Source organism: Bactrocera tryoni, chromosome 2 (assembly GCF_016617805.1).
Source record: "Bactrocera tryoni isolate S06 chromosome 2, CSIRO_BtryS06_freeze2, whole genome shotgun sequence".
NCBI lineage: Eukaryota > Metazoa > Arthropoda > Insecta > Diptera > Tephritidae > Bactrocera > Bactrocera tryoni.
The window spans coordinates 9,144,074-9,171,082 of record NC_052500.1 but is presented as its reverse complement, the minus strand read 5'-3'; the positions used below and the strand labels follow the sequence as shown (position 1 = coordinate 9,171,082).

Here is a 27,009-nt window from a genome sequence, read left to right as displayed (position 1 = left end):
ATTTCAGTCATCCAATCATGACGCGATAAGGGTCGCTCTTAATGGTTTCGTTCTCACCGGTATCATTCTTAAAGAAATATGGGCCGATGATTACACCGGTCCTCAAGCCACACCAAACCTTCGGTTTTTTTTGTATGAAATAGCTGCTATTGAATCTCTCCAGTTTGCTCTTCGTCCCAGGTGCGCCAATTTTGTTTGTTTACTTACCCATTGAGCCTTAAATCCCATTTCTCCTCACCGCTGATCAAAATTTGACTCGAAAACGTATACTTTTCTTTGAAATTTTCAAGAGCACATGGAGCGAAACGATGTCGCTTGGGAAGGTCGAGGGGCTTCAGTTCTTGTACAAGCTGTATTCTAGACGCTTTCAATTTAAGATCTCGACGTTAAATGCGCCAAGTCGTTCCATACGTCAGTCCGAGTTGCCGCGAACGGTCTTCTCAACCACGACTGTTATATTCAATTCATTGCGTTCTGGACGTGGTCTGTTCGGTCGATTATTATCCATTAACCTAAGAAGGGTATTATAGCTTAGATGCAGCCGAACTGAAAGTATTTTCTCGTTACTACTGAAAATCAATCCAGTTATTGACACGCGCGGAGTTTATCGTATGAGTAACCATAACGGAACTGGTAACAAAGCACGTGTGGCCAAATTTACATGCAACAAAATTTCGACTATTGAATTTCATAAGCGCTTAGACATGAGGCTGATCATTCAAAGCATAAAGCATATCAGAAAATCAATTAAATTTTTTTTTTGGAGAATGCTAAACAATCAAATGGGGCAAAATATACAGCTATACAGTGGAGAAAGAATGCAGCAAATGAGAGCGTGAAATTTCGAAGCATCATATAAATTGAAAACACAACCGCATAAACACACACCAAAGCAAAACAAAAGCCGAGATCAATGCATAGAAATCACACTTTGATCGATGATGATTAAGTGGCAGCATTTTCGCTGCAACAACACTAGCAAGCTGGGCGCATAAAAGTATGCTGCACTCTGTGATAGCTTGTGTATTTGTGCGTGTGTGTTGCGAAAGCGCAGGGGGTTTAATAGCGCTGCCATTTATGGCATAAATCAATAGCAAACCGCACAATTACAAATCGAATTAAGTGCGAGCATTAGAATAGAATAGGGAAAGAGAGCATGCGTCTAGTCTAGAGTTAAGCAGTAAGCATTTAAGCGCTTTATCAGCGAATGTAGCAAAAGCAAACTTCCCACAGGAGAGCAGCATATGAACAGCAGCAACAACCACAGCTGAATAAAGTCAAAATTATGACCAGCTCCAGCGCTGCAGTTCCTTTGATGTTTCGTATCAAGCTAACCATGTGGCAAGCATGCAAGGTGGAAGAGAGTTAAACTCGAGCTGAATTGCGCTCGGCATTCAAATTGATGGCGGGCTCATAACAAGCGCGTGATTGATAGACATCAATGGATTTTCCAATTAGTGCCATCAATGGCCAAATGGCAGCTCATTTAAATCCCACGTTATGGATGGCATTTTAAAGAGGCCGCCGCCAACACCGACAACACCCCCATCGTGTATAATCTCACAAGCGCTACCAAGAGCTCGTTTGGCTGGCGAAGTAAGCTTGTCGCAGTGTTGACCTATAACTTCTAACTGAGTATTTGCAGACTCTCGTTTGGAGGTTACGTATGCCATTTGGCGCAAAGTGTGGCACGTAGCAAGTGGCGGCGTCGACAGCCATGCTTAAACAGGTAGTGAAATTATCCGGCTAACGGTGGCGTATTCAGTGAGTTTGTAGGCATGTGGGACGAAACTCAAGGCGACTGTATTAGAAATGCAATAACGAGCGGAAACTGAAGTAAAAAGTTTGAAATGTCTGAATTTATCTCAGGGAAGGTTGAAGTTTTTCATGTTACCGAGACAAACTTGGAACAGATGTAAATTTTCTTCAGATCTCAGGAGCTTTCCATTTTACCTTTTCGTAAAACGACGGAGTTTTCATCAAAGTTTTATACTTCGTCTCTGCTGCTTCGATTATACACGATTTTGTCTGAAAAATTGGACTCAGGCATTAGAAGTCCAAGTTCAGTAAAGGTACACGATATTTTTTCACTGTAGATCGATTCCGAAGTATCCATACAACTAGGACTTTAAGGACTTGGAAACACCAATTGATTTAACAGTAAAGGTTGGGATCGAATAGCTGACTCATAGGTACTTCTCTGACTTCTTCTTAAACTCTTAACCAGGCGAACTTCAATCCTAAAGGCTGTGGAAGGCTGTGGAAGTGTCAGACTCCGATTGTAATGGCTGTGATGCCTGTCCCAGCAGATTTAACTAAGCCACTTGTGTAAACCCATGAAGTGATCAAAGCATACGCTATTTTAATGGAGATATCGGAGACTCCTCAGCCCAACGCACAAACTGTGTGGCTCCACAACTTCGAAAAGTCTCAAGCCACTTAAATCAACTGAGCTTCGAGGAATCTTGGTGTTTCTTTCAAATATAGGAAAAAGAGTTGTCGTAAAAGTAATTTCGAAGAATTCTGACTGAACTAAAACAAAGGTCTACGAACTCCAAACAGGTTTTTATAGCTTCGTTTTTCGGAACAGACTGAGATTTCCACCGAATATCTTATAGTTTTAACCAGACTACAATCCATTCTGAACTACAGAATCTTAATTCATAACATCTTCTTAAGACACCGTCATTCTGCAAATACGGCCCTGCGCTAACTGTAAAAGCAACGCTAATGCAATCCCTCAAAGCGGCCCATCGAAGCACTGCCATTGTCTGCGTAAGCTTCGGATACACTTAGCTCCGAATGTGCATTTCCTGGCATTAATGCTGCAAGCAGCAAGTGCAAGTGCAAGTAGCGCTAACACGAAAATGATGAGATAGATGACGATTTATTAGAAAGCTGAGGCAGCGTTGAAGACGATGAATGTACTCGCCGCGCTGAAATACGCGTGATAGTATTTGTAGCTGGTAGTTTTCAGTGAAGTTGAGAGCTTAGCAGCACTTAGACGCGCTTAGATTTTCAACAGCTACAAGTGCAACTCGACGCGGCTGTGGAGAGAGTGAACCTGCAACACATACACACTCCGACACTAGCAGGGTTCATGCGATTTCCACGAGCACATTTCGCGATAATCCTCTTTTCGTATTTGCGGCATTCTCCTGTGACGATGAAGTGCAAAGTCCTGAAGTGGAACGCGGTATTAAGCGCACGGGCGAAGAGAAGAAGTTTAAAGTGGAAGTTTAGTTGGCAGATGTGACATTGTTTGCATAACTAATTTTTCTGTAACATTTAAAGGACATAATAAATTCATAAACGAGTACAACTGGGGTGCTTCAAATAGATTGTGAAGAAGTTTTGGGTCGCGATGCTGGTAGGTGGTTGCACGGTTGGGAATTTTATACTCTTAAGAATTGTCTAACTGTACCAAGTAACAGTTCTAATGTGGAGTAGCTCTCTATTATTGATAGAAGAAAGACTTTTTCGATAATATGAGACTTTGAATTTTGGTTTGTATCTTTATATCCCAGCAAAAGGAGTTTCAAGAGGGTTTCTTTTGTTTATAAACCCTTTTATTTTATAAATTTCGAGTGCCTTTGCATTTCTTCTCGTTACATTTGGATTTATATCTGGCCAAGAACTGTTTGGTCGCGGTTTAAATGCAATCTGCTAGTACCTAGCTGTAGACAACGGACGATTGACAGGTTTCAATTACTGAAAGCCCTTTAGATATAACTGTTGGCTGCGAAGAATCAAAAAGTAGTTCCGATCAGCTTTCAGCGGCTACGGAAAAAAATGTTCAGATAAGTTTTGGGTTGTACTAAATTCCTCATAAAACCTGAGTGCCTATAATTCCTCCAGCGACATGGTGGGTACTTTGGGACCATTAAATAACTACTCATTCTAACAACCTATGAATATATCGTTCAAGCCTAAACCAACCTCCTCTTGAGTCGGTAAGCTCAGCAGAAGGTATCAATCGTATTGTCCAGACACTTTGAGGAAGTCTAATACTACTATGATGGCCACTCTTATAGAAGAGAGAAGCCACAGTGATAAGGTTCAATCAGTTTGTTGACGGTGGGCCTTAATCTTCCACACAATACGCTCGATATAACCTTATGCGCGATTTTGAGGGGGCTTATCCCACTGTAGTTGGCGCAGATTGTGGGGTCTCCCTTTTTGTGGATTGGGCAGAGCTCACTTTAATTTCAATCGTCGGGCATGGTTTCGTCCGACCATATTCTACAATGAACCTGATGTATGTTCCTTATCCTTCTTTGCTGCCGTAGTTGATTAACTTGGCTGACAATCCATTGGCCCCCGCCGCTTTGTTGCACTTCAGACTGGTGATTGCTATTCGAACTTGTTCATGGTCGAGCAATGGAACGTCTGCTCCGTCGTCATCGAGTGGAGAATCGGGTTCACCATCTCCTGGTGTAGTGCTTTCACTGCTATTCAGAAGTTTGTAGAAGTGTTTCCTCCAAAATTTTAGTATGCTCTTGGGATCAGTCACCTCTGGGGGTTCTGCAAGGGTATACTCCGGTCTTGAAACCTTCTGTTAGCCGCTGCATTTTTTCGTAGAAATTTCGAGCATTGCCCCTGTCGGCCAGCTTATCAAGCTCTTCATACTCACTGTCTGCAAAAGGACACCGTACGCTCGTATAAAAACTGGAGATGTGTTTTCTGTCTATCACAACATTATTGATCTGATTGGTGGATCCGTCGGCAGCCAGGTAGCTTGATGAAATTTCCTATGCTGGAATATTTCGGGTTTCGGTGAAGTCGATCAGCCTCAATCATTTGGGGATGTTTCATTATGGAGGCTGAACTTACTGACCGTTGTGCCAAAGATACCTTCTGGACCTCCCTGGCGTTAAAGTCGCCAAGCACGTTTTTGACATCGTGGCGGGGCAACTCTCATCATCATAGAAGACACATTTGGTCACATTGTTCTCTTCCGTCGGGGTGTGGGAGCAAATCAGCCATGTGTTGGAGAACTTTGCTTTGATGCGGATTGTGGCGAATCCTAGTGTAAAAGAACCGTTTCTGGCCACTCTTTGGAGCATTTTAAAGCAAAGCAATTTTCAAATGTATTGAAAAGAGAAACTTTGGGAATTCATCTCACGGAAAGATTAAAGGCCGGAATGCGGGTATACGGACGGCTTCATATTTTCATAAGCTCCATAGGGAGAAGAACATTCTAACCAATATTTACAAATGAACTTTTTTCATTTTGATCGTTTTTATCGTATTTATCTATATTTTTTTTGTTCGATTGATTGCTAACTGTCAATCCAAATATCGGCTTACAAAGCATTTTCAATACCGAATTGCGAACCTAATCCCTTGTCGTTGGCTGCGCCTCACTTGAATTTCTGAAAATTGATTAACTAATCTCGGAGTAAATTGTCAAATGACACTTTGCACGCGCATAGTTGCAACAAACAACAACAACAACAGCAAGCGTTTGTATGCACGTTCGAAGAGCTATGCAATTGTTGAAATCATTAGAATGCTTGTTGAGAGCGCCGAACGCCAATCAAAGCATTCGAAGCGCCGCAGCGGATTCGTGCAACATTTTGTAATATGAGCGCAACGGCAGTTTTGTTGCACAGATGAAAACATATATTTACTTGTTTTACATGGCCACCCCGTCGAGGTCGCACGGCGCGCCACCCTCCCTCCGCGCTATTTACAAAAGTGATAAAATCATCAGATTAATTTGCGATTTTTCGTGCATTCGCTCGAATTCACATGAGAACCGACATCGGTGTGGGTGTGTGTGTGTGTGTGCGGCGAGTTTGAGGAAGCGTGCAGCCTCTTTGGTTTTAAATTTGCCATGCTCTATTTTGACGACTGCAAACCCTTTGTTGTTGCATTGCGCGGGCTGTGCAGCAGAGGCGGCGGCATCATTTTTCAACGTGCGTCACGTGCCACAGGCGGCATGCAAGCGCAATTATGTATATGGCAAGCATTTATTTTCACTGTATGTGTGTGTGTGTGATTTTATAGCTCATGTTCTTATTTTTCAGTGTTTGTTGTAATTTTTTGCTTTTGCAAATGGTAGCTCGTCGACAATGTTGCAAGAACTAATGATTGCTATTGCAACAACGCCAATATACCATATATAAATAAAGGCAGCGTATACAGGGTGTGGGCGTTTGTGGCATCACCGCCGTGTGGCATTGACTGTGCGGTTGGTCGCTTTGGCTTACTGGCTGCATAACGGTACTGCTGTCGTTAACGCCTGTGCGTGTGTTTGAGTCGCAATATGCAACCAGAAGCGCGTTTGGTTTTTTAGTTGCGTCGCTGCTGCCATAATTTATATTGTGTACTTTCCTTTGTTGTTTTTGTTGTTGTTATTATTCTGCAAATCGTTCTTTTTTCCCGCACCAACTTTTTGTATGGACTCTTTTTTTGTTCCTCTTTGTGACATCGCAACTATTTGTTTTTGTTACTTTTGTTGTAACTAATCAACGCCCGCGATCGGCTTCAGCACGCTGCGCAACACACGACCTTCGCATTGCCGAATGTTGCAACGCAGCTGCCTTCATTGTAATTACGCGCCAGATACGCAATCAGTTCATATATGTTTGTGTATGTATGTATATGTGTGCGTGTTTGTTAAAAATGTTGCCATATAATTTTTATTATTCTCCTTTCTTTTTTTGTGATACAAGGGTGACAGTTTTCATTTCTCTATTGTTGTTTCTTTATTCCTCTTCTTTTCATCCTTTTCGGAGCGCCCTGATTGCGAGGGTGTATTTTGATTTATTATTTTCCTAGTCCAAATAAAGATTATTCTCATAATCGCTCAATCGCAAAGCGCTTCTCGACGTCTGCCACCTTGGGTCGCCTTGCGTTCGGTAATTATATGGTTTCCTTTGCGCTTAAGTGCCGTGTTCCTGTGCGAAATGTTGCTTATTTTTGTAACAAAACCTCGAACCTAATGATTTCGAGATTATCTATGTATGTGTATTGCGATAGTTCTGTGAGAAAAAATTTCGAGGTTATGTATCAGTTTTTGTAGAAACTTTCTTTATAGTAAGCAACGATCTGTATTTCTTCATATTCTTGTGAAACTCTATCACTTAACTCGTTTTATTTGCCATCTGATCCAGCAGTTACTTGTTTTTATGGCTTAGAATAAGAACATATCTATATAAACTCTCCTCTGAAGGTTGAAAAAATGGTCAATAGACTATGCTTTCCACTTTTTGAGAACCTCATTCACCTTACAATATAGCCTTTAAACTAATCCTCTTTTTGATTTCCTATCCGGTCTGATTTCAAAGATGCTCACATATGCACTTTTTTCTATATATCCATGCTAGTAAGTTGACTTAGATACCTTTGGCTTCGACTTATAAAAAACTTAAATTTTGTCTCAAAATATGTCCTTGATTAAGCTGGATTACTGCTAGCCTTGCTTGGCGTACATTAGTCATTAAATTTTTGCTTTCTTCTTCATACTATATACTGTTCTATCTAACTTTTTATTTCTGACTAAGCCTTTCCCATTTTAAGAGCCTAACTTGGCTTAGAACGCAGTCTTTTAACTAATTCTCACTTAGATTCGTATTTTTGATCATATTTTTAGGGTTCTTGCATAGGACTTTCTTCTCTGCAGTCAGTCTGAGCTTAGAATGTGCCTTCTTTATTTTTTGACTTGAATTTATAAACAGTAACATTTTTGTCTCAAACTAACATATGTCCTTGTTTCAGCTGGAGTGGCACTTGCCTTCCTAGATGTCAGGCATTCCATGTTTTCTTTGTTGGTGCTATGTACTGCTATCTCTAGGTATCAAAACACCCATTCAGACGGATCTGTTGGCCAAAGCTGCCAGAAGTTGACAGACAGAGGCCTTAGCGAAGACTTAAACCATCCAATTCCAATAAAAAACATTCCATTGGAAATTCAAAAACTCCAACATACTAAGCTAGCAGAAACATTCCTATCTGCTCTTAAGTCTTACGAATGGACAGTTTTCAATCATAAGACCACAATGAAGTATTAAGATGGATTTTCAAACATTCCGAAGGTATTAGCATTTAGTCAGTTCATCCGAAGAGCTTATTATGATGAATATGAGTTGTTCGGTAGGTCCCTATGAGCTTGGCTCTGCAAAGAGCTTGTCCCTTACTCCAAATGCAAGTGTCTATAAATCTCTTGGCAGTTGAGATCATTGATATTCAGAATTAGTTCACACAAAAATAAGTTCATACCCTCAACTTGTATAAATTTCACCGGGTTAATAAGCTTACTGCGGAAGCTTTTAGATACAGAGAAGTATATGGTAAATGATAAAACTGATCCAGGAATTATTGAAAAAAAATTAGGTACCGTCAAAATCTTATTCATTGTTAAGATCCGCAGAAAGTCTGGAAGGTACAGAATTCAAGAAATTATGCCGTCAAATAGTGCCTGGCTAGCAATACGAGACAAAGTAAGACGTATGGAAAGCCTAGTATTTGCATTAGTAAAGCCCTCAGGACAACATCAAGCCAGCCACTAAAAGGAATGTTACACTTACTGCCAACAGACTGGTTTTGTAAGCAAATATCAGCGAAGTAAGCTCTTGGACTGAGGGAATTCTTCCAATTAGTCTCACAGGCGAATTCTTTGATTCTTAGTAAGTTCCCGGTTCTACCCATTATTACGGATTTTGGAAATCCTATAGAATTGAATTTAAATTCGATCTCAAATATTGTCTTCCTTTCAAGAGAAAAGTGGGAAGGGGTGAGATAGACAGTTAGCTCCATGCTAAATAATCGAGTGAAAGATGGCGCGTTCTCTGAAAAACTAGATAATCAAAAGGCCTTCTGTCTACCACACCGTTTTCTTTTCCAAGCGGAGATCATAGCAATTAAAGAAAGCCTTCTTTTTCTGACAAGGATTGTGCTCACAACAAGGAATATACCATATTTATAGACAGATAGCCAGGCGGCTTTGAAAGCACTAAAGTCCGTTAGGGTTCTATTTCACGATCCACTACTGTTGATATTGTAAGGCGATAGAAGAAGAGGAGATTATGAAACATGGTTTCTTCACGAAGTCTTGGATGTTGCAAAGATAAAATTTGTAGTACTCATGAACTGAAGAAAGAAAATAGGGTGACTCAGAGAGAAACCAATAAAGTGAGGGGACTTTCGTCTCAGTGGTGTCACAATGGGCCTCCTAAAGGCCTAGGTGCGTAGTCAAACAGCTACTCTACCTACCTACCTACCTAGCTACTTTGAAATCACAAAATTTTAGAAAGTGTCGAATAGAACAAACAACTATAATAAATCTACTGGACTCTTTTAAAAAAGTAAATGCTTATAATATTTTAAAGCTCTCTCTCTCGACTGGATATCCTTATCATTGGAAAAAATGGCTTTTCTTTCCGTTAATTAGAAATAACAACACTCACATCCTCATTCTTTCCTCATAGTAAAGGACGCAGTTTAGAATTTATTTTTTAGCTCAGCTCAGCGCGAGTCACATGAAAACACTTCCCGCTCAGATTCTTTACCAATGTGATCGATTTCGAGCTAAATGATAGCTCATACAAGTTTAATTTCGTGACTAACAACACTGTGATTCCATAAAAAAGTTTATAATTGATTACGAAATGAACAAGAATTGAATGTGCGCCCAAAAACTAACCAAATTACCGCCGGCTAACTGTAATTAAAAAACTTTTATCGAATTTTACTTTTAATTTCTGGTTGTAATTGTTAGTTTGCTCACTAAAAGCAATTATGAAAAGCAATAACAGTATATCTACATTTATATTTAAGGGTATAAAAGGTCTTCAATTATGTAGATAAGCTTTTCGATATATAAGTAACCTCAAATTGGCTTAAAGCTAACAGTTAGTCTACTACCTCGCAATGGAGCTTCGTGAGCACAATAACCTATCCGGCGGACGGCGCGTCATACAAATACTAAAACTGCTGGGCCTTTGGCACTACGGGGGTGCTATGAGAACCCCTTACTTACTTTACTCCGCCCTATTGCACTCCGTGTTCACCATACCGTACACCATAATGATGTGCATGGACGTGGTGCAGGCATCGGATTTGGAGAAATTCACCAACACCATGTATATGACGCTCACCGAGTTGGGTCTGGTGGTGAAACTGGTGAACGTTTGGTTTTACTCCAGATTATTGGTAGACTTCTTTACGGCTTTTACACACGATAAGCTGTACCAGCTGCAGGACGCCGAAGAGCAGCAAAATTGGCAACGTACGCAAAAAAATTACAGCCGCGTAGCTTTCCTCTACTTCACGATGAGTTTGAGCACTTTGACCACAGCCTTTGTTGGTGTACTCTACAGCGAGGAGTATGAGTTGCCATTCCCATATGCGCCACCATTCGATTGGCGCACGCCGCGCGGTTATTGGTACGCGTACTTCTACGAGCTGCTGGCAATGCCAATCACTTGTCTGTCGAATTGTGCCTTCGATATGATACAGTGTTATATGTTGTTGCAATTGTCGCTGTGTTTCAAAGTGATTTCCGGACGCTTGGAGCGTATGGGCGCTTTAAAAGGATGTAGCACAACGCTTGGATTTAGCGAGGTTAGGTTTCATCGCGACTTTGTCAACATAGTGCGGTTGCATGCGCGCACGAAGTTGTAAGTTTTGCGTGAATTATGAAGTATTCGAAGGTCACGGCATATTTTGTCTAAACATGTAACTTTTTAGGCTCTCTCAGCAGTGCCAGACCTATATCTCGTTTCCCTTTCTCATGCAAATTATTTGTTCGTCTTTCGTGCTCTGCTTCAGCGCTTATCGTCTACAAAAGGTAAATATCTTGTCTTTATAAAATCAAGTCTACAATTTTTGTAAATAAACGATAGGTGCCAATTCTGGAGAATCCTTCGCAATTTCTCACGCTCGTTCAGGCAAATTTAATAATGGTTTTGCAAATTTTCATACCCTGCTATTGCGGCAACAACATCATCGAATATTCCAGTGGTTTAAATAATGCCACCTACAATGCGGAGTGGTTCCGTTGCTCGCCAAAGATGCGTAAATATTTGGTCATTTATATGGAAATGTTACAGCGTCCGGTGCGTGTGCGCGCTGGAGACTTTTTTGACATCAGCTTGACCATTTTCACTAAGGTTTGACTGTAATCAGAGTATTGACTGCTTAAATTTTTGATATTTTTTTGTAGACCATGAACAACACTTATAGCCTAATTGCGCTCTTATTAAATATGAACAAGTGAAACAGGACATAAGAAAGCTCATTGGAAGAACTCGAATTTTTAATAATAATTTAATTGCCAGCGCTTGTTGAAGCCGATTTTTACATTATGTTCTGTTTTGTGGTTAATATTGTTATGAAAAATAAATTACAGGTTTTTGAAAACCTAATTTACGACAAGTCTTTAAATTTACCTAGTCTAATTCGAGCTGCAGAACTAAACCGAGAAGATACAATCTTCTATAAAAGTGCACTGCTGCTGGCGTATGCCGGTGATATTAACATCATTGACCTTAACAACCGCGCCGTTAGTTCTGCTTTCTCCAGAATGGATAAGGCAGCGAAGCCAATGGGTCTGGTGGTGATCGAGGGCAAGACGAAATATGTCTTGTCATCAAGCAAAGAGTAGTCGCACTTGACAGTCATAACTTTGAAGTTGTAGACTGAATTGGGTTCATTAAGGTTAAGTAGGCTTTCTCCTTGCATGCGATCGAATCAATTATGCAGAGCTTCTTTCTCTCAGTACCATGTAAAAGGTAATTGGTTAAAAGCTCTTTGAATTTTTTGAGTTTCTGAAAGTCTCCAAAGGATCACTACTTAATAATATATATACGTATCTATCCTGAAGATGGCTAAATAAGTATGTATATCTGTAATGATATTTCATTTTAGTATGTTTTGATCAAAACACCTTTCCACTTAAATTTCGCTGATTAACCAAGTAGACTGTAATTCTCAACAAGTGTACGTTATTTATATAATAAATATATAAACTTCAAAATGTGGGTAAATATTATTTTCAAATATTTTTTAAAAACTTTGTTCAACTATTTGTATGTAGTGCTCATCTAATGAAAAATTTTGCCATTATTAATAAAAAATTAGAACTAACTGGCTGGCCACCAAACAACTTCAGTCAATATTGGAACAAATCAAACAATGCATCAATTTATCCAACCATAAAATCGATATCCTACCGGAAATTCGTACTGCTTGCACCACAAGTTGCACACATTGGAAACGGACTGCACTTTTAACATACACACTGCAAATATTTGTAACGGGATATTAACCGAAATTCGTTAGACATTATGAAAACTCACACAACCATGCGAAAAGCGATTAGTTGGAATTACATAAAAATAGTAGAGCACTAATTTCTGTAAGAGAAAGGACGGGTAGACACGTTTTAGAGCGACCAAAGCATATAAAAATAGACCTATGTAATTAAAACTACATGTGTGACTAACCCACACCACATGCAATTTCGTAAATATGTTTGTACATATGTATTTAAGTGACCCAAATTCATTGGATTAAAATACGCAAAATTTACAAATTCACACATGCGCAGATTATGACCGCAAACAAACGCATACACACATATATATATATGTATGTATATATATACTTAAACAGCAAATATATGTTTATTATATGAAGAGGAAACCGCGCTAATTTACCTTGCATGCGTGCGCCGGCGCAGTGAAGTGTGCAACGTGCAGCATGCAACATGCAGCATGCAACCAACAGTGGCCAAATAATAAAAACAACAATGACATACGAATTGCCCGGATTTCCGTGCGTATTTGCACAACGGCCGAGCTGACCCCTCGGCCACTTGATGACTGTATTAGCACTGGCAGCCCGCGCTGGACCGCTGCGTGTTGCCTTCTAGCGACAAACGCTTGAGCACTCGAGCGCATGGCATTATCAACGCTTTGACGCAAAGTCATTCAATTGAAGCGACCATTGCGAATGCGACTTTTTGCGCTGCGATTGCCAGCTGGCGCATATTTCTGGCAGCAATACATTTGCACATTAGAGCGGGTCGACTTTTTTTTCCATCAGGTTTTTCAATAAGAGCGTTACAAGGTGTTTTTAAATTAAAAAGCGGTTAAGATACCAATGCAATTTTTTATTCCTATGAAAGTGCATTCAATGGCATTATGTATGGAACTCGATTTATTTTGCATGGCCACCACGGGCATGCTAGCAGAAATCCAGACGACGAATCCAATTTTCGACGGTTTTCAAGCATAAATCGGCCGATACTCCTGCAATTTCACGTTCGATATTTGTACGAAGTTCATCCATCGTCGCTGGATTGTTGGCTGGCATAGACCATAGACTTTACGAAGCCTCACAGGAAAGAGTCTAATGGCGTGACTTGTGGCGCCGTCCTGTTGGAGCCACATATTGTCAAAGTCCATATCATCCAATTCGGGCCAAAAGTAATCGATTATCATTTAGCGGTAGCGATTCCTTTTCACAGTAACGTCCGGTCTTGATCATCACGCCGCCGGTTCATAAACTGAACCAAACCGTATTTTTTCTGTATGCAATGGTGCCACAAGGAGCACGTGTGGATTGCTGCCTGAACAATAATGCATATTTTGCTTATTGACGAATCCATTCAGCCAAAAATGACCCTCATCGCTGAAGATGATTTTTCGATGAAAATTCGGATCATTTTTAAGCTATTGCTCAGCCCAATTCACGAACCTACGACGATTCTGGTAGTCAAGTGGCTTCAGTTCTTGCGTTAATTTGATCTTGTAGGGGTTTAGGCCAAGATCTTTTTGCAAAATTTGCCACAACGACCATTCGGGCACTTCTTTGTCTCCCTGCTAAGGGAAGATTTTGTACTGAGTCTGTGAATTCATATTTTTTCACTGGTCATATCAATTGTTGAGATGACTGGACGATTATGAATACTGTAAATTGGACGTAGCGCTCTTAAAGTTAAGACCAGTGAATTTCGGTAGCAAATTTCAATAATTTCGACTCGTTGTTGGATCATATAACTTTCCATTATGGGCAACCTTACTGAAGAGAAATGTCAAAGGAGTGGGAAAAATATGGCGTCGTTTGCTGTTCCTATCGATCCACTTTTGTAGCGTTCCTATTGAAAATACCTTTAGTTGTTCGATCTAGCCAATTCCGACAAATGATCAATAGAATATCAAGATGCACCTGCGTATTAAATTTCATTCGGATATCTCAAAAACTGACAAACAAATTTTATGATCTCTAAGAACTTCGTTTTCAAAATCGTTGGATCGAAACCAGTTTTAGATCCATAATCTCTCAGGCAAATGTGTTTAGAATGACCATAGAACATTTCCCGCATAGGTGGCTTTTCCGTTCTTTTGGCTCCTTGAAATCGACCCACTCTAATATCTAGTACTTATAAGTATGACCGAGTATGTGCAATGCTATCGGCTGCGTTGAGGGGGTTGCATGCTTTGGGTATCTAATCAAAGTGCTCGAATGCGAAACAAATGAATTGTGCAAACAATTGTAAATCACAAATGCATTTATCACACACATATGCGTATATCTATATATATCTGAGTGTGTGTGTGTGCGCGCAATTTAAAATCGTAAATTTACTTCGTTACTCGAGAAGTACCATTCCCGGCCGGCATTAGGTAGCTTGTGTGCATCAAGGTGTTAAGTGTTGATTGTATTGATTAGTGATTTCGAAAACAGTAAATCTCCAAATCACATTTGGATTTTATTGCCGCAACGCACTTCAAATTGCTTTTGTTGCCGTTGCAAGTAGCATTGCGCTTTGTTGTTTTTGCTATTTGAAACTATTGTTGCCGTAAGCCGCTCAAATTTCACACAATTCCAATTGCTCTCTAATGCCAATGGGAAATTTCGCCAATGCGACGACCTTCAAATTTTGACAGCTAAGCGATAAATCTTCAAATCGCTGCCACAAACACTCATACAATGACAATTTTTCGAATTTCACTCGCAACTATCCCGCAATTTTTAGCCTATGTATCATCCGATACTTGAAAACATTGTAAACTGCTTGTAAATGCATTGTTTTACAGCTGTTATGGGTGTGTCAAATAACGGTAGAGTACAAATTAAAATGCACATCATACAAATGTGGCAAGCTACGTAGTATATATGCATATTTACATACCTATATATGTTGATATGTACAGCAACTCAGCTTTTTGTGCAATATATGTATATGTAATCCAAGGCCTTCTTCAACTCTCTCTTCAACTTCCTTGCAACTGCAGCCGAGTCATAAAAATATAGTAGTTTCACGACGTCTCCGAAAAAACTGCAAAGTATTAAAAATTAAGAAAAAAGCAGTGACCGTCAACACAAATGAGTTTCTGCTTAAACGAATCGACACCCGCGGTACTAATATGGCAGTTTTACGATCTTTAGAATTTGATACCACTTTGCAGTTGGCGAAATTTGTGCTACGAGAAACGACAAGTTCCGTAAAAAGCAATGCAAAGTTAACAAATTAGAGACAAGGTAGTAAAGTCGAGAGAAAAACAAATCATAACAGGACAAAACGTTAAGTGCATATAAGAACTGGATTTTGTTCGATCAGTTTGTATGACAGCTCTCTCTCAATGTGGTCCGATCTGAAAAATATGCTCAGCGTGTGTCGATTGGTAGTGTGAAAATTGTCAGATCGATATAGTGTAGTTCGGCACCTATCTGGTGCAACCTGAGTAACCCTATATGACTTGCGGCCTACACGGCCTTACAAACTGCTGTTCCTGACCTTAGCATTGACTTGGACTATGAATAGAAATTCGGTTTGAACCCTCCATTGATGGTTGCGGCCACCTGCGTATGCTGGGGTGACAGTCAGCAGAAATGGCCCAAGGTCGAAATCGCCTCCGTCTCGTTAAAACCTTGGGTCTCAGTGTACGTACAACCCCTCCGTCATCATTAAGTTGGTGTGGTAGTATAGGTTGAGAAGACTCCCTCTTTATGCTGGTCGGCTCTGAACGTACTGTCTCATAAGGACGTGCGTCAACCCCGCCTTAGCCTAGTGAGAGAGGTGAGCAGGTCTATTTTTATCGCATAGTCTTCAAAAGACCAGTGTTCCGTTACAGTAGCTATGAGAAAGCGATTTCTGGAACCATTAAATAAATACTTGGCCCTATTCTTGTCATTCTTGGGTCTTCTATTTTATTATCTTGCAGCTTGTTTTGCATCTGTTCCGATAAATTTTTTAAAAATGTATATAAAGCTCTCTGTTAATCGTTTCCAGGGAGCATGGTTAACTTCGCCTACGATTCTTCTAATGAGGCCCCTAGCTTTGCGCACACGCTAGTCTTCTTTTTGCAGAAAATGCCCCTATGACCGAAATCCAAATTATGGACAGGTAGAGTTGCCAGTGAACTTAAAACCTTCCTGTAATTGTTTACTACCCTGAAATTAGTCTGTGGCCCCGACAAGACCAGGAATGCCGCCTGGCCGTTCGTATATATTGTTACTTCTGTATCCTCCCATATTTATTCAATAGAACTCGTCAGCTCTTCTCTATACTTAGTACTTCCAACTCAATAACAACCTGTTTGCATGAAATAATCTTGAGATTGATTTCCAACCATGTCGTAATCTCAGTACGAAAATGTTGTAATGACTTATTGAATAGAAGCTTCATATTTGGTCCATACATACCCAATCTGTACTTTTATAAAATTTGCTTATGTACTATTAAATATACTTTACTTAGAAGAAGGGACTCCATTCTATTGGTCTATTGTGCCCTCTCCTAAGCCACAACGATCCACCTAACCCCAGCATATTGATAAAATCCAATCACAGCGACCCACATAAATACATAGCTCTAGTATATAGATAAATTCCGAAAATCAATATTGTTCGTGGTTCCTATAGATGTTCTAGGTCTCTTACTAGAGAGATTACAGATTAATTTGCTAGCGTCCGTCTTGAGACCTCTGAACTCTCCTTTGCAGAACAGTGGTTCTTTGGTCAGCAGGATGCCCAGATTGTCCGATGTGAATCAGCTCGCGATAACAGCCGAGGCTGTCGCACGTAGTGCAGGTTCACTTTAGCAACTTCCACATTGACGGCCACTTCATGATCGGTTCACCATCGCCGTCTTTCAGGCTGCCATCCATCTCTCCTTGTACGCATGCCAGGGTCTGCTAGTGTCGAATTTTTACCGTTGCTCCGCTTTCAGAGGCATTTTTAGGCTTATACGGCCTTACGACCACCAAGCTGAACCTGTAGTTCAGGCGGAAGCTTATTTTTGACTCATCTTCTAAACAAAGGTTTAGTCTCCATCCGTAGTCTTCGACCTTTCTGCTGGTTTTTCGTAAGTCCGAGAGCAAATTCGTATGGCTTGCCTTGAACTGATTTGAACTTTACACTGTTTTCTTTCATTTTCCTCATTAGGAATGCTGACACTCTAAATGACCAGTAGAGACTTCAAAGACTACTTTGTATAAAAAATATATCTAGGTCCACGAAGGCTACAGTAAAGCTACAAAAGAGTTTCTTTGCTGCCATAAAAAACCTTTACCTTTCAGCAATATTCCATTAGCGAATGTTGAGGTTTTTGTACCTAACCCAAGTTTTTAACCAAATTAATCGAAACCTTTTTGCGGTAAGAGAATAATCTACAAATATTGCATTTCTATTCTTATCTTAACTGGAAGACTTAAATGCCACTTGACCTCCAACATCTGCCTAAGCGGCGGTGGCGGCTCGACATAACTTTCGTTATGACCTAAGAAGGCTGAAAACTACTCGAACATAAATATAAGAGCAGAATATCAGGGAACAATAAAGTCACCACGCCTAACGTGGTCAAGCTGAAAAAGAAAGGCTGTAAAAAGTCGAACGCACTTGAAACGTACAAGTTGTAAATCTGCATGTACCGCTAAAGCACAAAAACACGCTCGTAAAAAGGTCTGAAAATTAATTCAACATATGTCAGTTATGCACCAGCGCTTTTATGTTGCCACGGCATTGCATGCACCTACTACAGCGGCTCATGTCAACTCATGAGATTGTGGCAAGCAAACTTGTTTGGAACGTGCAATCGCTCGATGCCGCAAATCCGCTGCGCTCGCCGTTGCACATTCAGCCGTACTTCTATACGAGCCCCTGCATCTGTGTGCGTGCGCGTTAAACAATAAAAGTCGCTTTAATGATCGGGAACGTCATAAAAAATATATTATGACATTTACATGACATGTCTACGGTTACGCGCTATTTTCGACGCTTAAACGTCATATGACCGCAACAACAGCAACTGCGCACAGCCGTTAGAAATCCATTTTCCAACGAAAATGCGTGCGATTGCTTGTGGAGCATGCGCCGCCGCTTTGCTTTGAAACTATTTTACAGCAAACAGTAGTTGTTGTAGAAACTTTGCGCTAATCTTTATTGCTAAGTAAGTACACACTCGTTTATTAGCGGCTTAAGCCAGCCGGTGTCGTATGGAGTTTACCTGCCGACTTTAAGTCTAACTTTACTACGGATCACAAAAGGAGTGTCTACAATTACGCAGATTTGCGATAAGATACTTTCAGCTGAGTTTAGGATTGGTAGTAGGAGCCTAGTAGATTTCTTTTCCGCAAATGGTCATTATGCTAATGAATAACTTTCTAAATGATCAGGAATCCGTAAAGGCACATTCTATAAAGGTATTAATGGACCTTCCGTAGATTTACGGATAACTTGATGGAGACACCTTGAGAATGATTTCACTAATCAGTATCCTTACACACTAACTTATAAAGTGTATCAGTCTACGACTCGATCCTCTTTGTTTGCGCTGCAGATCAGCTACAATATTTTTGGCGTTAGGTGAATTGTGCCAACGGAACTTCGGGCCTAGCTTAATAGGCAAGGGGTTGGTGAATAAAATAGATCACACACTTTGAATATAAGGTTTCAGGTTACGCTAAAAGAGGGTGGCTAGTGCAGAGGCACGCGAACCACCCCCAGAGCTCTTAACATATACACAGACGGATCAAAACTAACTAATGAAGTGGGTGCTGGGATCTATTCCGCGGATAATTGTTTCAGGGGACCCTTCTAGCTTCTGATACACTGCAGTATTTTCCAGGCGGAAGTCGTAGGAACCAACATAAATAAGATCGATACAGGTGTCGATACGTCGGGACCTGTACGTCAATACGGACGGGTGTGTCGAAGCCTTCAGCTCAGCGTGAAAACTTGTACTGCTTAGCTCCAGTCCACTGCTAATACCAAAGGGCAGAGGGAAACCTTTCTGGTGGACTATGAAACTCTCGGAAATCAGAGCGTGCTGCAGACCAAGGCGCATAGGACTGGGTCAACTGGTGACTGGGCGTTGTATAAAATGGAACTTGCAATATATAAGTCCGAGTTAAGAAACGCAAAGAGGTCTCCATGGAAAAGCTTCTGCGAAAACGTGGAGGGCTGCCAAAGGTCCTCTAGATTCAAGCGTATTCTCGGAAAAAACTCCGTTTCCTCAGGTTATCTCAAGGATGCAAATGGAATGTGAGCCCTAAGCAGTGAAGATACACTTCATATGCTCTCTTCCCGAACCATACATCCTCTGGGGGATAAGCGCTCAGAGTGCTGCAAGATGACTGTCCGTCCTTTTTAGACCTTCTGGATGAATGACACTTAACTTGGGCGATCAATTTATTCAGACCTGTCAAGTCCCCGGAACTGGATGGCACCTTACATGCACAGCTGCAACAGGCTGTTAAGGCGTCGTGCAGCTAATATGGCACCTATCTATGCGAACTGCATCAGGCTGGGTTACATCCCGGAGGCCTGGAGCCGAGTCAGAGTTACGTTTGTTCCGAAGGCTGGCAGGGGCTCCCACGTTACGGCCAAGTACTTTAGGCCCATCAGCATCTCCTCCTTCTCACTAAAAACTCTGGAGAGACTGATGAATACATACGTAAGGAGGTACCTTCCGAGGGACTCCCGCACAAGGTGGATTTCTCTCTCCCCTTCTATGTATACTGGTCGTTAACGACCTGTTTGAAAACTTGACGATCGGGGCTGCCGGGATGTAAAAAGAAAAATTTCTCTTTCTTCCACAAACTTCTGGAGCGAACTTGAAAAAGTCTTCCACATGGATGTCCAAAGAAGAATCTATTTTTTTCTTAAACGTCCTACTAGATCGAACTTGATAGGAGTCTTCCATATAGATGAACGACGAATAATCTCTCTTTTGTACACATCCTGCTGGATCGAATTTGATAAGAGGTTTTTACATGAATATACAAAGTTCAGTGCTTATAGAATTTGGACTTAATTATATAAGGATGAACCTCTGCTCATTTCTTTGCAACTTACTGATTGCTTCCTTAATAATTACTAATCACAATCACAAACAGGAATGTATGTGTGTATATCAGTGGTTGGATGATCTGTTGACCCGGATCAAAAGAAGTGACCGACCTCTCGGCCGTTTCCACTAGAGTCGGTCCTATGTAACCGGAACCAACCTCAGTTTTTATATGGTGCAGGACTGGCAACCCGGCAGCATCTTGTAAAAAAATTCGCTTTGGTACATATTTGTCGCTACAACAACAACAATACTTGGCGTCAGAAGAGGGTTTTCACAGTTAATTAAACTGCATGTTTCTCTTCTTAATACAGTGCAATTCAGTTTATGCGGTCCAACGTCTTGACTGCAAGCCTCAGTTTCTCTGCAAAGAAACCGCAATTTTTCTTCAAGTTATCAATGCGCTTCTTATTTAAATATTCATTTATCTCTTGTTTTTTTTTTTCATACATTTACATATAAGCCCTGTTTTTGTGTGCTTTTGCAATTTGTTATGCTGCATGCCACATGTGGCAAAGGCATGTCCTGCCACCCACACCAGCTAAATGTCAAGCCAAACAAAACCAAATGCAGGCACTCATGCTTGGCTAAAAGAATCATTTAACACACACACCCACACATATTCACATATACACAGCCATATACAGTTACATACATAAGAGCACGTGCAACACATACATACATATTTAACAACAAAGCAATATGCATACAAAATTACTGTCTACACACATATGTACATATATTTATGCGCTTGCATTCAGTAACTTAACCACTTGCATTTTCGTATATATGTGTTGGTGTGTGTGCATATGTATGCCTTCCACAAATATTTGGACTATTTGTCGCCTACACAGTGTCGCAATTACCATGTTTGCTTAGCGCGTTGCATGACATTGCATTGTGTTGCATGCAACATATCATCCATCTTACCCTTCCAGTCGACGGCTTTATTCAACTCAGCGCATTGTGTTTGCCAGCCATGGCGCATATTATCCTTTGTCAATGACAAACGCCTTCCTTCACGCTGTCAACAACTTCAATTCTCTGCCAACACCCGCCTGCATTCATTCTATGCCCCAACACCGCTACGATGCTCTATTCTAGTCTAGGCTTTGAACTGTGCTGCATTCTATTTATTCGATTTGCTAAAATGTCACATGCGGTCGGCCAAATGATGCCACATCTGACGCCAGTGCGCTGGGCTCAAAGCTGATTTCGGTTTGTCTTCATATTTTCATATGGATTTGGCGACTGTCGTCTCTCTATCGGCGCTGGTATTGTTGTTTGTAATCGCTGACGTGTTGGCGTTAAAATACAGTGTTTCATTCCCGCAAAAAGTGTGGAGTTATTACGGTTTCTTTATTGGAGGATCCGAAAAATAAAAATGTTTGAACACGCACTTGTGCCGACCTCTCTTTTGAGTTGATCGATTGTTTTCCGTTTTGTAATTCTTGAACTCGTCGAGCCTTGCCCACCCTCTAACTTTGTACTTTACAACATTTCTTAAATAAGGCCTTCTTGCTTTTTGCTGCTAGTTTAGGTTAATCTGGTTAGCCAATAAGCCACGCGTAGACCATTTCGGTCCTTTGCGATACCAGATGGAGTTCAGTTGCTAAGTCAAAGAGGGGTAGTCAACCCTTAAGATGCCCGCGCTTGACGCGAATTTTTTAACAGACTCTGCGGCCTCACTATCGATACCTCCTACAGTGTATCATACCGTGGAAACTCAAGATGCTTACGGCGTACTCTTGCCAATGCAGGACATGTGCATAAGATATGCTCCATTGTTTCCCTGGTGCTTTGCTATAGACATCTCCTGCAGTCTGGTCCTTCTGTCAGCTCCATTCTGCGGGCGTGTGTCGCCACCAGAGCTGTGAAGTATAAAAAGTAAGAAAATGAATCTCCAATCCACAAAGAATATTTATTCTATATTGAATAAGTGTAGGCGACATAACAAAAATAAAGTGAGCTCAGCAAGGGCTGGTCAACAGCCACAATTTGTGCGACTGCACGATCTTTCTGACCAGGAGTGAACCTTGAGAAGGCCTCTGAACTACAGGCGCTTAGCAAAGTCAATCTCGACACATTGGTTAGTGTTCTGACTGAAAACTGTCCAATAGGTTCACTCGAGGTGCCGCTAAATACTATTTTGTCAAACGCGAAAGCTGTATAGAGTAATGTGAGGTGTCTTGTCACTGCCTTCTCGTTTGCTTGGCTTTTGACAGAATGAGATTGAAATATCTCGATAGACATAGTACATCTTTGGAACCTAACAAAGTTGTTAAAATTGATATTCTGCTAAGCTCAACAAGCTTCGTCGTTCTATGAGGGTATGGTTATACGCTTTTTAAAGGGAGCACAAAAGGCAAACACTTGTCCGAGTGAGAACCATCGATTTTGGATCAACCCTACAACCTAAGCTTACTTACGTACGCATAAGATCAAAACTTCTAGTTTTTGCTCATAGTGTCCGTTAACGGATTAAATTTTTTTTTCAGGAAACCTTTCCTGCCCTTATGGCTCTCAGCCATAATTTAGCTAAATATAATGATGAAAGTTCTTGTTCAATCACAGCTTCCTCGACTTCACTATCAAAGCTGTTACGGAAATCTTTCTGGTTTTGAAAACTGCGATGTCGAAGATAATAGAAATGCCGGTACTCTGTATCATATACGAGTACTTTGCTAATTCTTTTGCAGGGAAAGTTCGTCATTGCTGTACGGTTCACATTTGGGCGCTGGAATTAAACAGATCAGAGATCGACTCAATGAAAGATGCTCCTGATCCTCAAAGCTGAAAGATTTACAACTTACTAGAAGTGTCCAATTCTGTTTGGGAGCAACGATCTAAGGGCCTGCAATTCTCATAAAAAAACATTGACGAGCGGCATCTGCCAAATATTTTTCATTGAACTGAAAGCTCAAAGCTCTTGTTTTGTGAAGCTTTAAGCTCTTTTACCTTGAACAAAGTATATTAAATCTACCACGATGTTTGCAACGCCCAACAAGAAACGTATATATATTATACTATACATAAATGATCAGCACGATGATCTTAATCGATAGCCATGTCCGCCAACCTCTTTGTCAGTCAGTCTGTATGCACGTGAACTAGCCCCTAGATTTTTGATATATCTATCTGAAATGCCACACACGTCGTTTTTTCTCTCAAGAGGCTGCTTATTTGTCGGAACCGCCGATATCGTACAACTAATGCACATAGCTGTCATACAAACTGAGCCATCGGAATCAAGTGCTTGTATGAGAAGCTTTTTATTTGACGAGATATCTTCACGAAATTTGGCACAACTTGCTGCCTAAGACAACGTTACAATTTCCGTAACAAATCGCTCAGATCGGACATATACAGCATATAGCCCCCATACAAACTGACCGATCAAAATTATGTTCTTGGTCGGAAAAATTTTTGATTTAACAAAAAGTCATCACGAAATTTGGCATAATTTACTATCTAAAGCAAGCCTATAATCACTGATTCAAGTTTTTTAGATCGGAGTAGTATAGCATATAGCTGTCATACAAGCTGACCGATGAAAATGATGGTAAAGGACTTTTAAAACCTTTTATGCTGTAAAAGAAGCTCATGTTGAGGATATTATGATTTCGGTGCCGCCGTAGTTTGTCTCTTTTCTTCTTCTTTTTTTGTTGACTGTACCGCGAGTTCTTTCTTGGCGCCGAAATGTAGGCAACAAATACTAAATCTGTTTAAATATAAATATTTCTTATGGCCAAACTCACCTAGAATCACTGTATCTCAGCAGCAGCGACTTATTTAAAGTTCTGAGCGCAATCACGCTGCCTTGTAAGTGTTCATATGTATATTTGTTTTGAGTGTGCGTGTGCTGATGTCTTGGCAGCGCCCCAAATACACAATAACAGCAAATTATTTAATATTCATAACATAATTTTGTGTGTTTTGCATTAATATTTGTTTTGCTATGTGTTGTTGTGGCGTGGCTTTGTGTTGTTGTAAATGCCGCCACTGCTGCACATTCTTCTAACATTGCCGTTATTATTATTGAATGTATATGTGTTTGTTTGGCACGTGTGTGTGTGTGTGCTTGTTTTATCAGCTGCAAATTGTAAACTTGTAAGCATATTTGTATTTGTATTGGCCTGTGAGTGTGTCTGTGTGTTTGTCTGCGTTTATTATGCAATGCAATAATTCTGTGTCAGCATGTTGTCTCCTCCGCAGCGAGTAATTTTTAATAAAGTGCGCCTTCGGTTGCCACAGTTACACGCAAATATCCTGCCGCACCGCCCCTCAGCCACATCCTGCCTACAAACACACACCTATATGCAAACATAAATTCCTTGTTATCTCTCTTAAAGTGTCCTTTGTCCTTTTGTGCTCTTCTACTCTTCTTATTTGCATTTGTGCTTTTGTTTGCGAAAACAAAAACAACAAAATCAACAACAACGACAAAACAAGCTGTTTGTGCTGTGAATTGCTCTTGAGTTAGCTCGCTTGGCCGTCTCTCCTCCCCGCCGTCGGCTGGTGCGCGCCTTTATATTTTAATCAAAAGCTCACAAGTTCACTTACAACAAAATTCTGAAAATTAAAATGTGGAAAATATGCATTTATCTGCTGGTTTTCATAGATTCGTTTTAGCATTTTAAATGAAGTGTGGCAAAAGCTGTCAACACTTCAATTTATATTCATTTGTGAAATGTGTGCGCAAGTGCAGCTTCGAGTTCTCTCGAGTCCTTGGCAAACTCCACCGTTTTTTCAAGCACTTAAATTACTTAATAATAAGGAAAATATGGTGTAAACACAGGTGCCACATATTTGAAATGAATTTAGTATGCAGAAACTGATTAATTTTATTAAAATAAATGTGAAAATGTCACAAATTATATGTGAAGATACATGAGAACGGTAAGATGAGAGAATTTTGACTTAGTGAGCACTTTTAAGATCGTTCCTTCATATTCGAATGAAAAAAAAAAATCGAAAATGAAAATCGAACGGGTTTTAGATCTGTGAATCATCAATTAATACTTTAAATAAACTATACAAATTTGGGTCTCTGGTCATATTGTAAACACTGGCAACAGCGAAGCCAATGAGCTAGGCAAACGAGGTACACTTGCCCCGCTTACATGGGATTGAGACTAAGTGGGATCTTTATTGGAGTTTTGCGTTCTAACGCCGGCACATGCACGTAAGATCTATTTTAGATCTCGGAGAAGATCTACAGAAATAATTGCTCTTAGCAAAGTTTGTCTTGTTGCATCGTGGTTCTTACTGATATAGTAGACGAAATCGAAACTGACATTAGCCGTCTCAACAAATGTTGACGATGGGCTTTAATCTTTTACACAATATGCTCTATAGAACCTTATATGCGATTCTGAGGAGGCTTATCCCACGGTAGTTGGTGCAGACTGTGAGGTCTCCCCTTTTGTGGAAGGGACAGAGCACATTTAAATTCCAATGGTCAGAAATGCTTTCGTCTGACCATATTCTACAAAGAAGCTGATGTATGTTCCTTATCAGTTCTTCGTCACCGCCTTTGGAAGCTCAATTAAGAGTGGAATTTCTTATCCGAGGATGTTGTTTCCTTTTCATTGGGGTCGTTTTTTATGTGACGAGTCACAAGCCCAGCGAACTGCCTTGGGGAGGGATGGCTCGCCTTTTCACTTTAACTCGCCATCAAACGGAAGCCTGTTGGCTATCCAAAGATTGGAAGTCATGAGGTGCTTGAACCATATGTAAAAGAATCGTTTCTGGCAAATCCAAAGCGAATGGCGCTCAGAAAGCTTTTCTACACATGACTCCATCCTTTCCTACTGTAGCTCAAGTTTAGAAATATAGAGAAAATGATAGTGTGCTTGCTAACCGTATGTCAAGGCTAGTTCAGGAATGCCTAACCGCACTATAAGTGCATTGTGTCAGTTTTTGATATGATTGCCTTGAGTATCAGGGAACAGAGGAGTCGTAGGTAACTGCAAAGCTGATGAGTTGACAGGAAAAGACACATACTCTCCACAAACAGGAAATGGGTAGGTGCTCCACTCATTTCGTGCGTTCTACTATTAGATAACTGCGCTTCGCAAGAGCTAGGCCAGGGCTGAGCTTTCATGGGCTCTTGCGCTGTCGCAAGTGATCCACTAAGCTAACCTAACCCTAGTTAGCTAGTTAGTTAGTTCTAACTGGTAGGACAATAATCAGTCTTTCCGCAGTAAGGTTGAGAAACTTTTCGCATGCCAGTATTAGAAGCTGTCTGGAATAAGACGGTTCCGTCTTTGCGTGATAAAGGCGTAAACCCTGGAAGTTCACAATTTCAGATATTTCGCTGATCTGGTTAGGTTAAAAACCATTGCTATTAACCACAATGGATCTTGACGACTTAAAAGATCTGTTTACAGGAATTTATTTTATTTTATTGAAGAGTTTACTGCTTTTTATGGCTTCATAAATGACTGTATAGAGCAGTTCAAGTCTGATCCCCCGCTTTTGGTAACATATATTGAACTCAACCAAACCTAACGATAGTTTATAAGTGTAAAGGACTACTTACCGAGTGGTCTAAGCTCTGAAGTGACTGTCTCTATTAAGATTTTTGATTATTTCTTGTTTAACCTCTTACTTATCTAATAAAAAATATTAGATTGAGAATTTCTGTCTGAATTAACTCAATATTATTTTTAGTACTGGTTTTCTTGGTTTCACAAATTATTTAT

General features: G+C 40.4%; 2 protein-coding genes across 3 annotated transcripts in view; both read left to right on the top strand.

Annotated features, from left to right (window-relative positions):
• The window catches only part of LOC120769547 (protein sax-3), a 289,146-nt gene that overhangs the window by 20,757 nt on the left and 241,380 nt on the right, over positions 1 to 27,009 (top strand). The window lies entirely within an intron of this gene.
• LOC120769548 (odorant receptor 94a-like) lies at positions 9,877 to 11,224 on the top strand. The gene is made up of 4 exons (XM_040096597.1): positions 9,877 to 10,625; positions 10,696 to 10,795; positions 10,851 to 11,117; positions 11,171 to 11,224. The coding sequence occupies exons 1-4, from the start codon at positions 9,877 to 9,879 to the stop codon at positions 11,222 to 11,224; spliced, it is 1,170 nt and encodes a 389-aa protein (XP_039952531.1).

Excerpts from the sequence above, each read along its gene's own strand:
- LOC120769548 (XM_040096597.1), top strand. The coding sequence starts at position 9,877 with ATGGAGCTTCGTGAGCACAATAACCTATCCGGCGGACGGCGCGTCATA. Across the intron at positions 10,626-10,695 it reads TTGCATGCGCGCACGAAGTT|GCTCTCTCAGCAGTGCCAGA; the intron begins GTAAGTTTTGCG and ends GTAACTTTTTAG. Across the intron at positions 10,796-10,850 it reads GCGCTTATCGTCTACAAAAG|GTGCCAATTCTGGAGAATCC; the intron begins GTAAATATCTTG and ends AATAAACGATAG.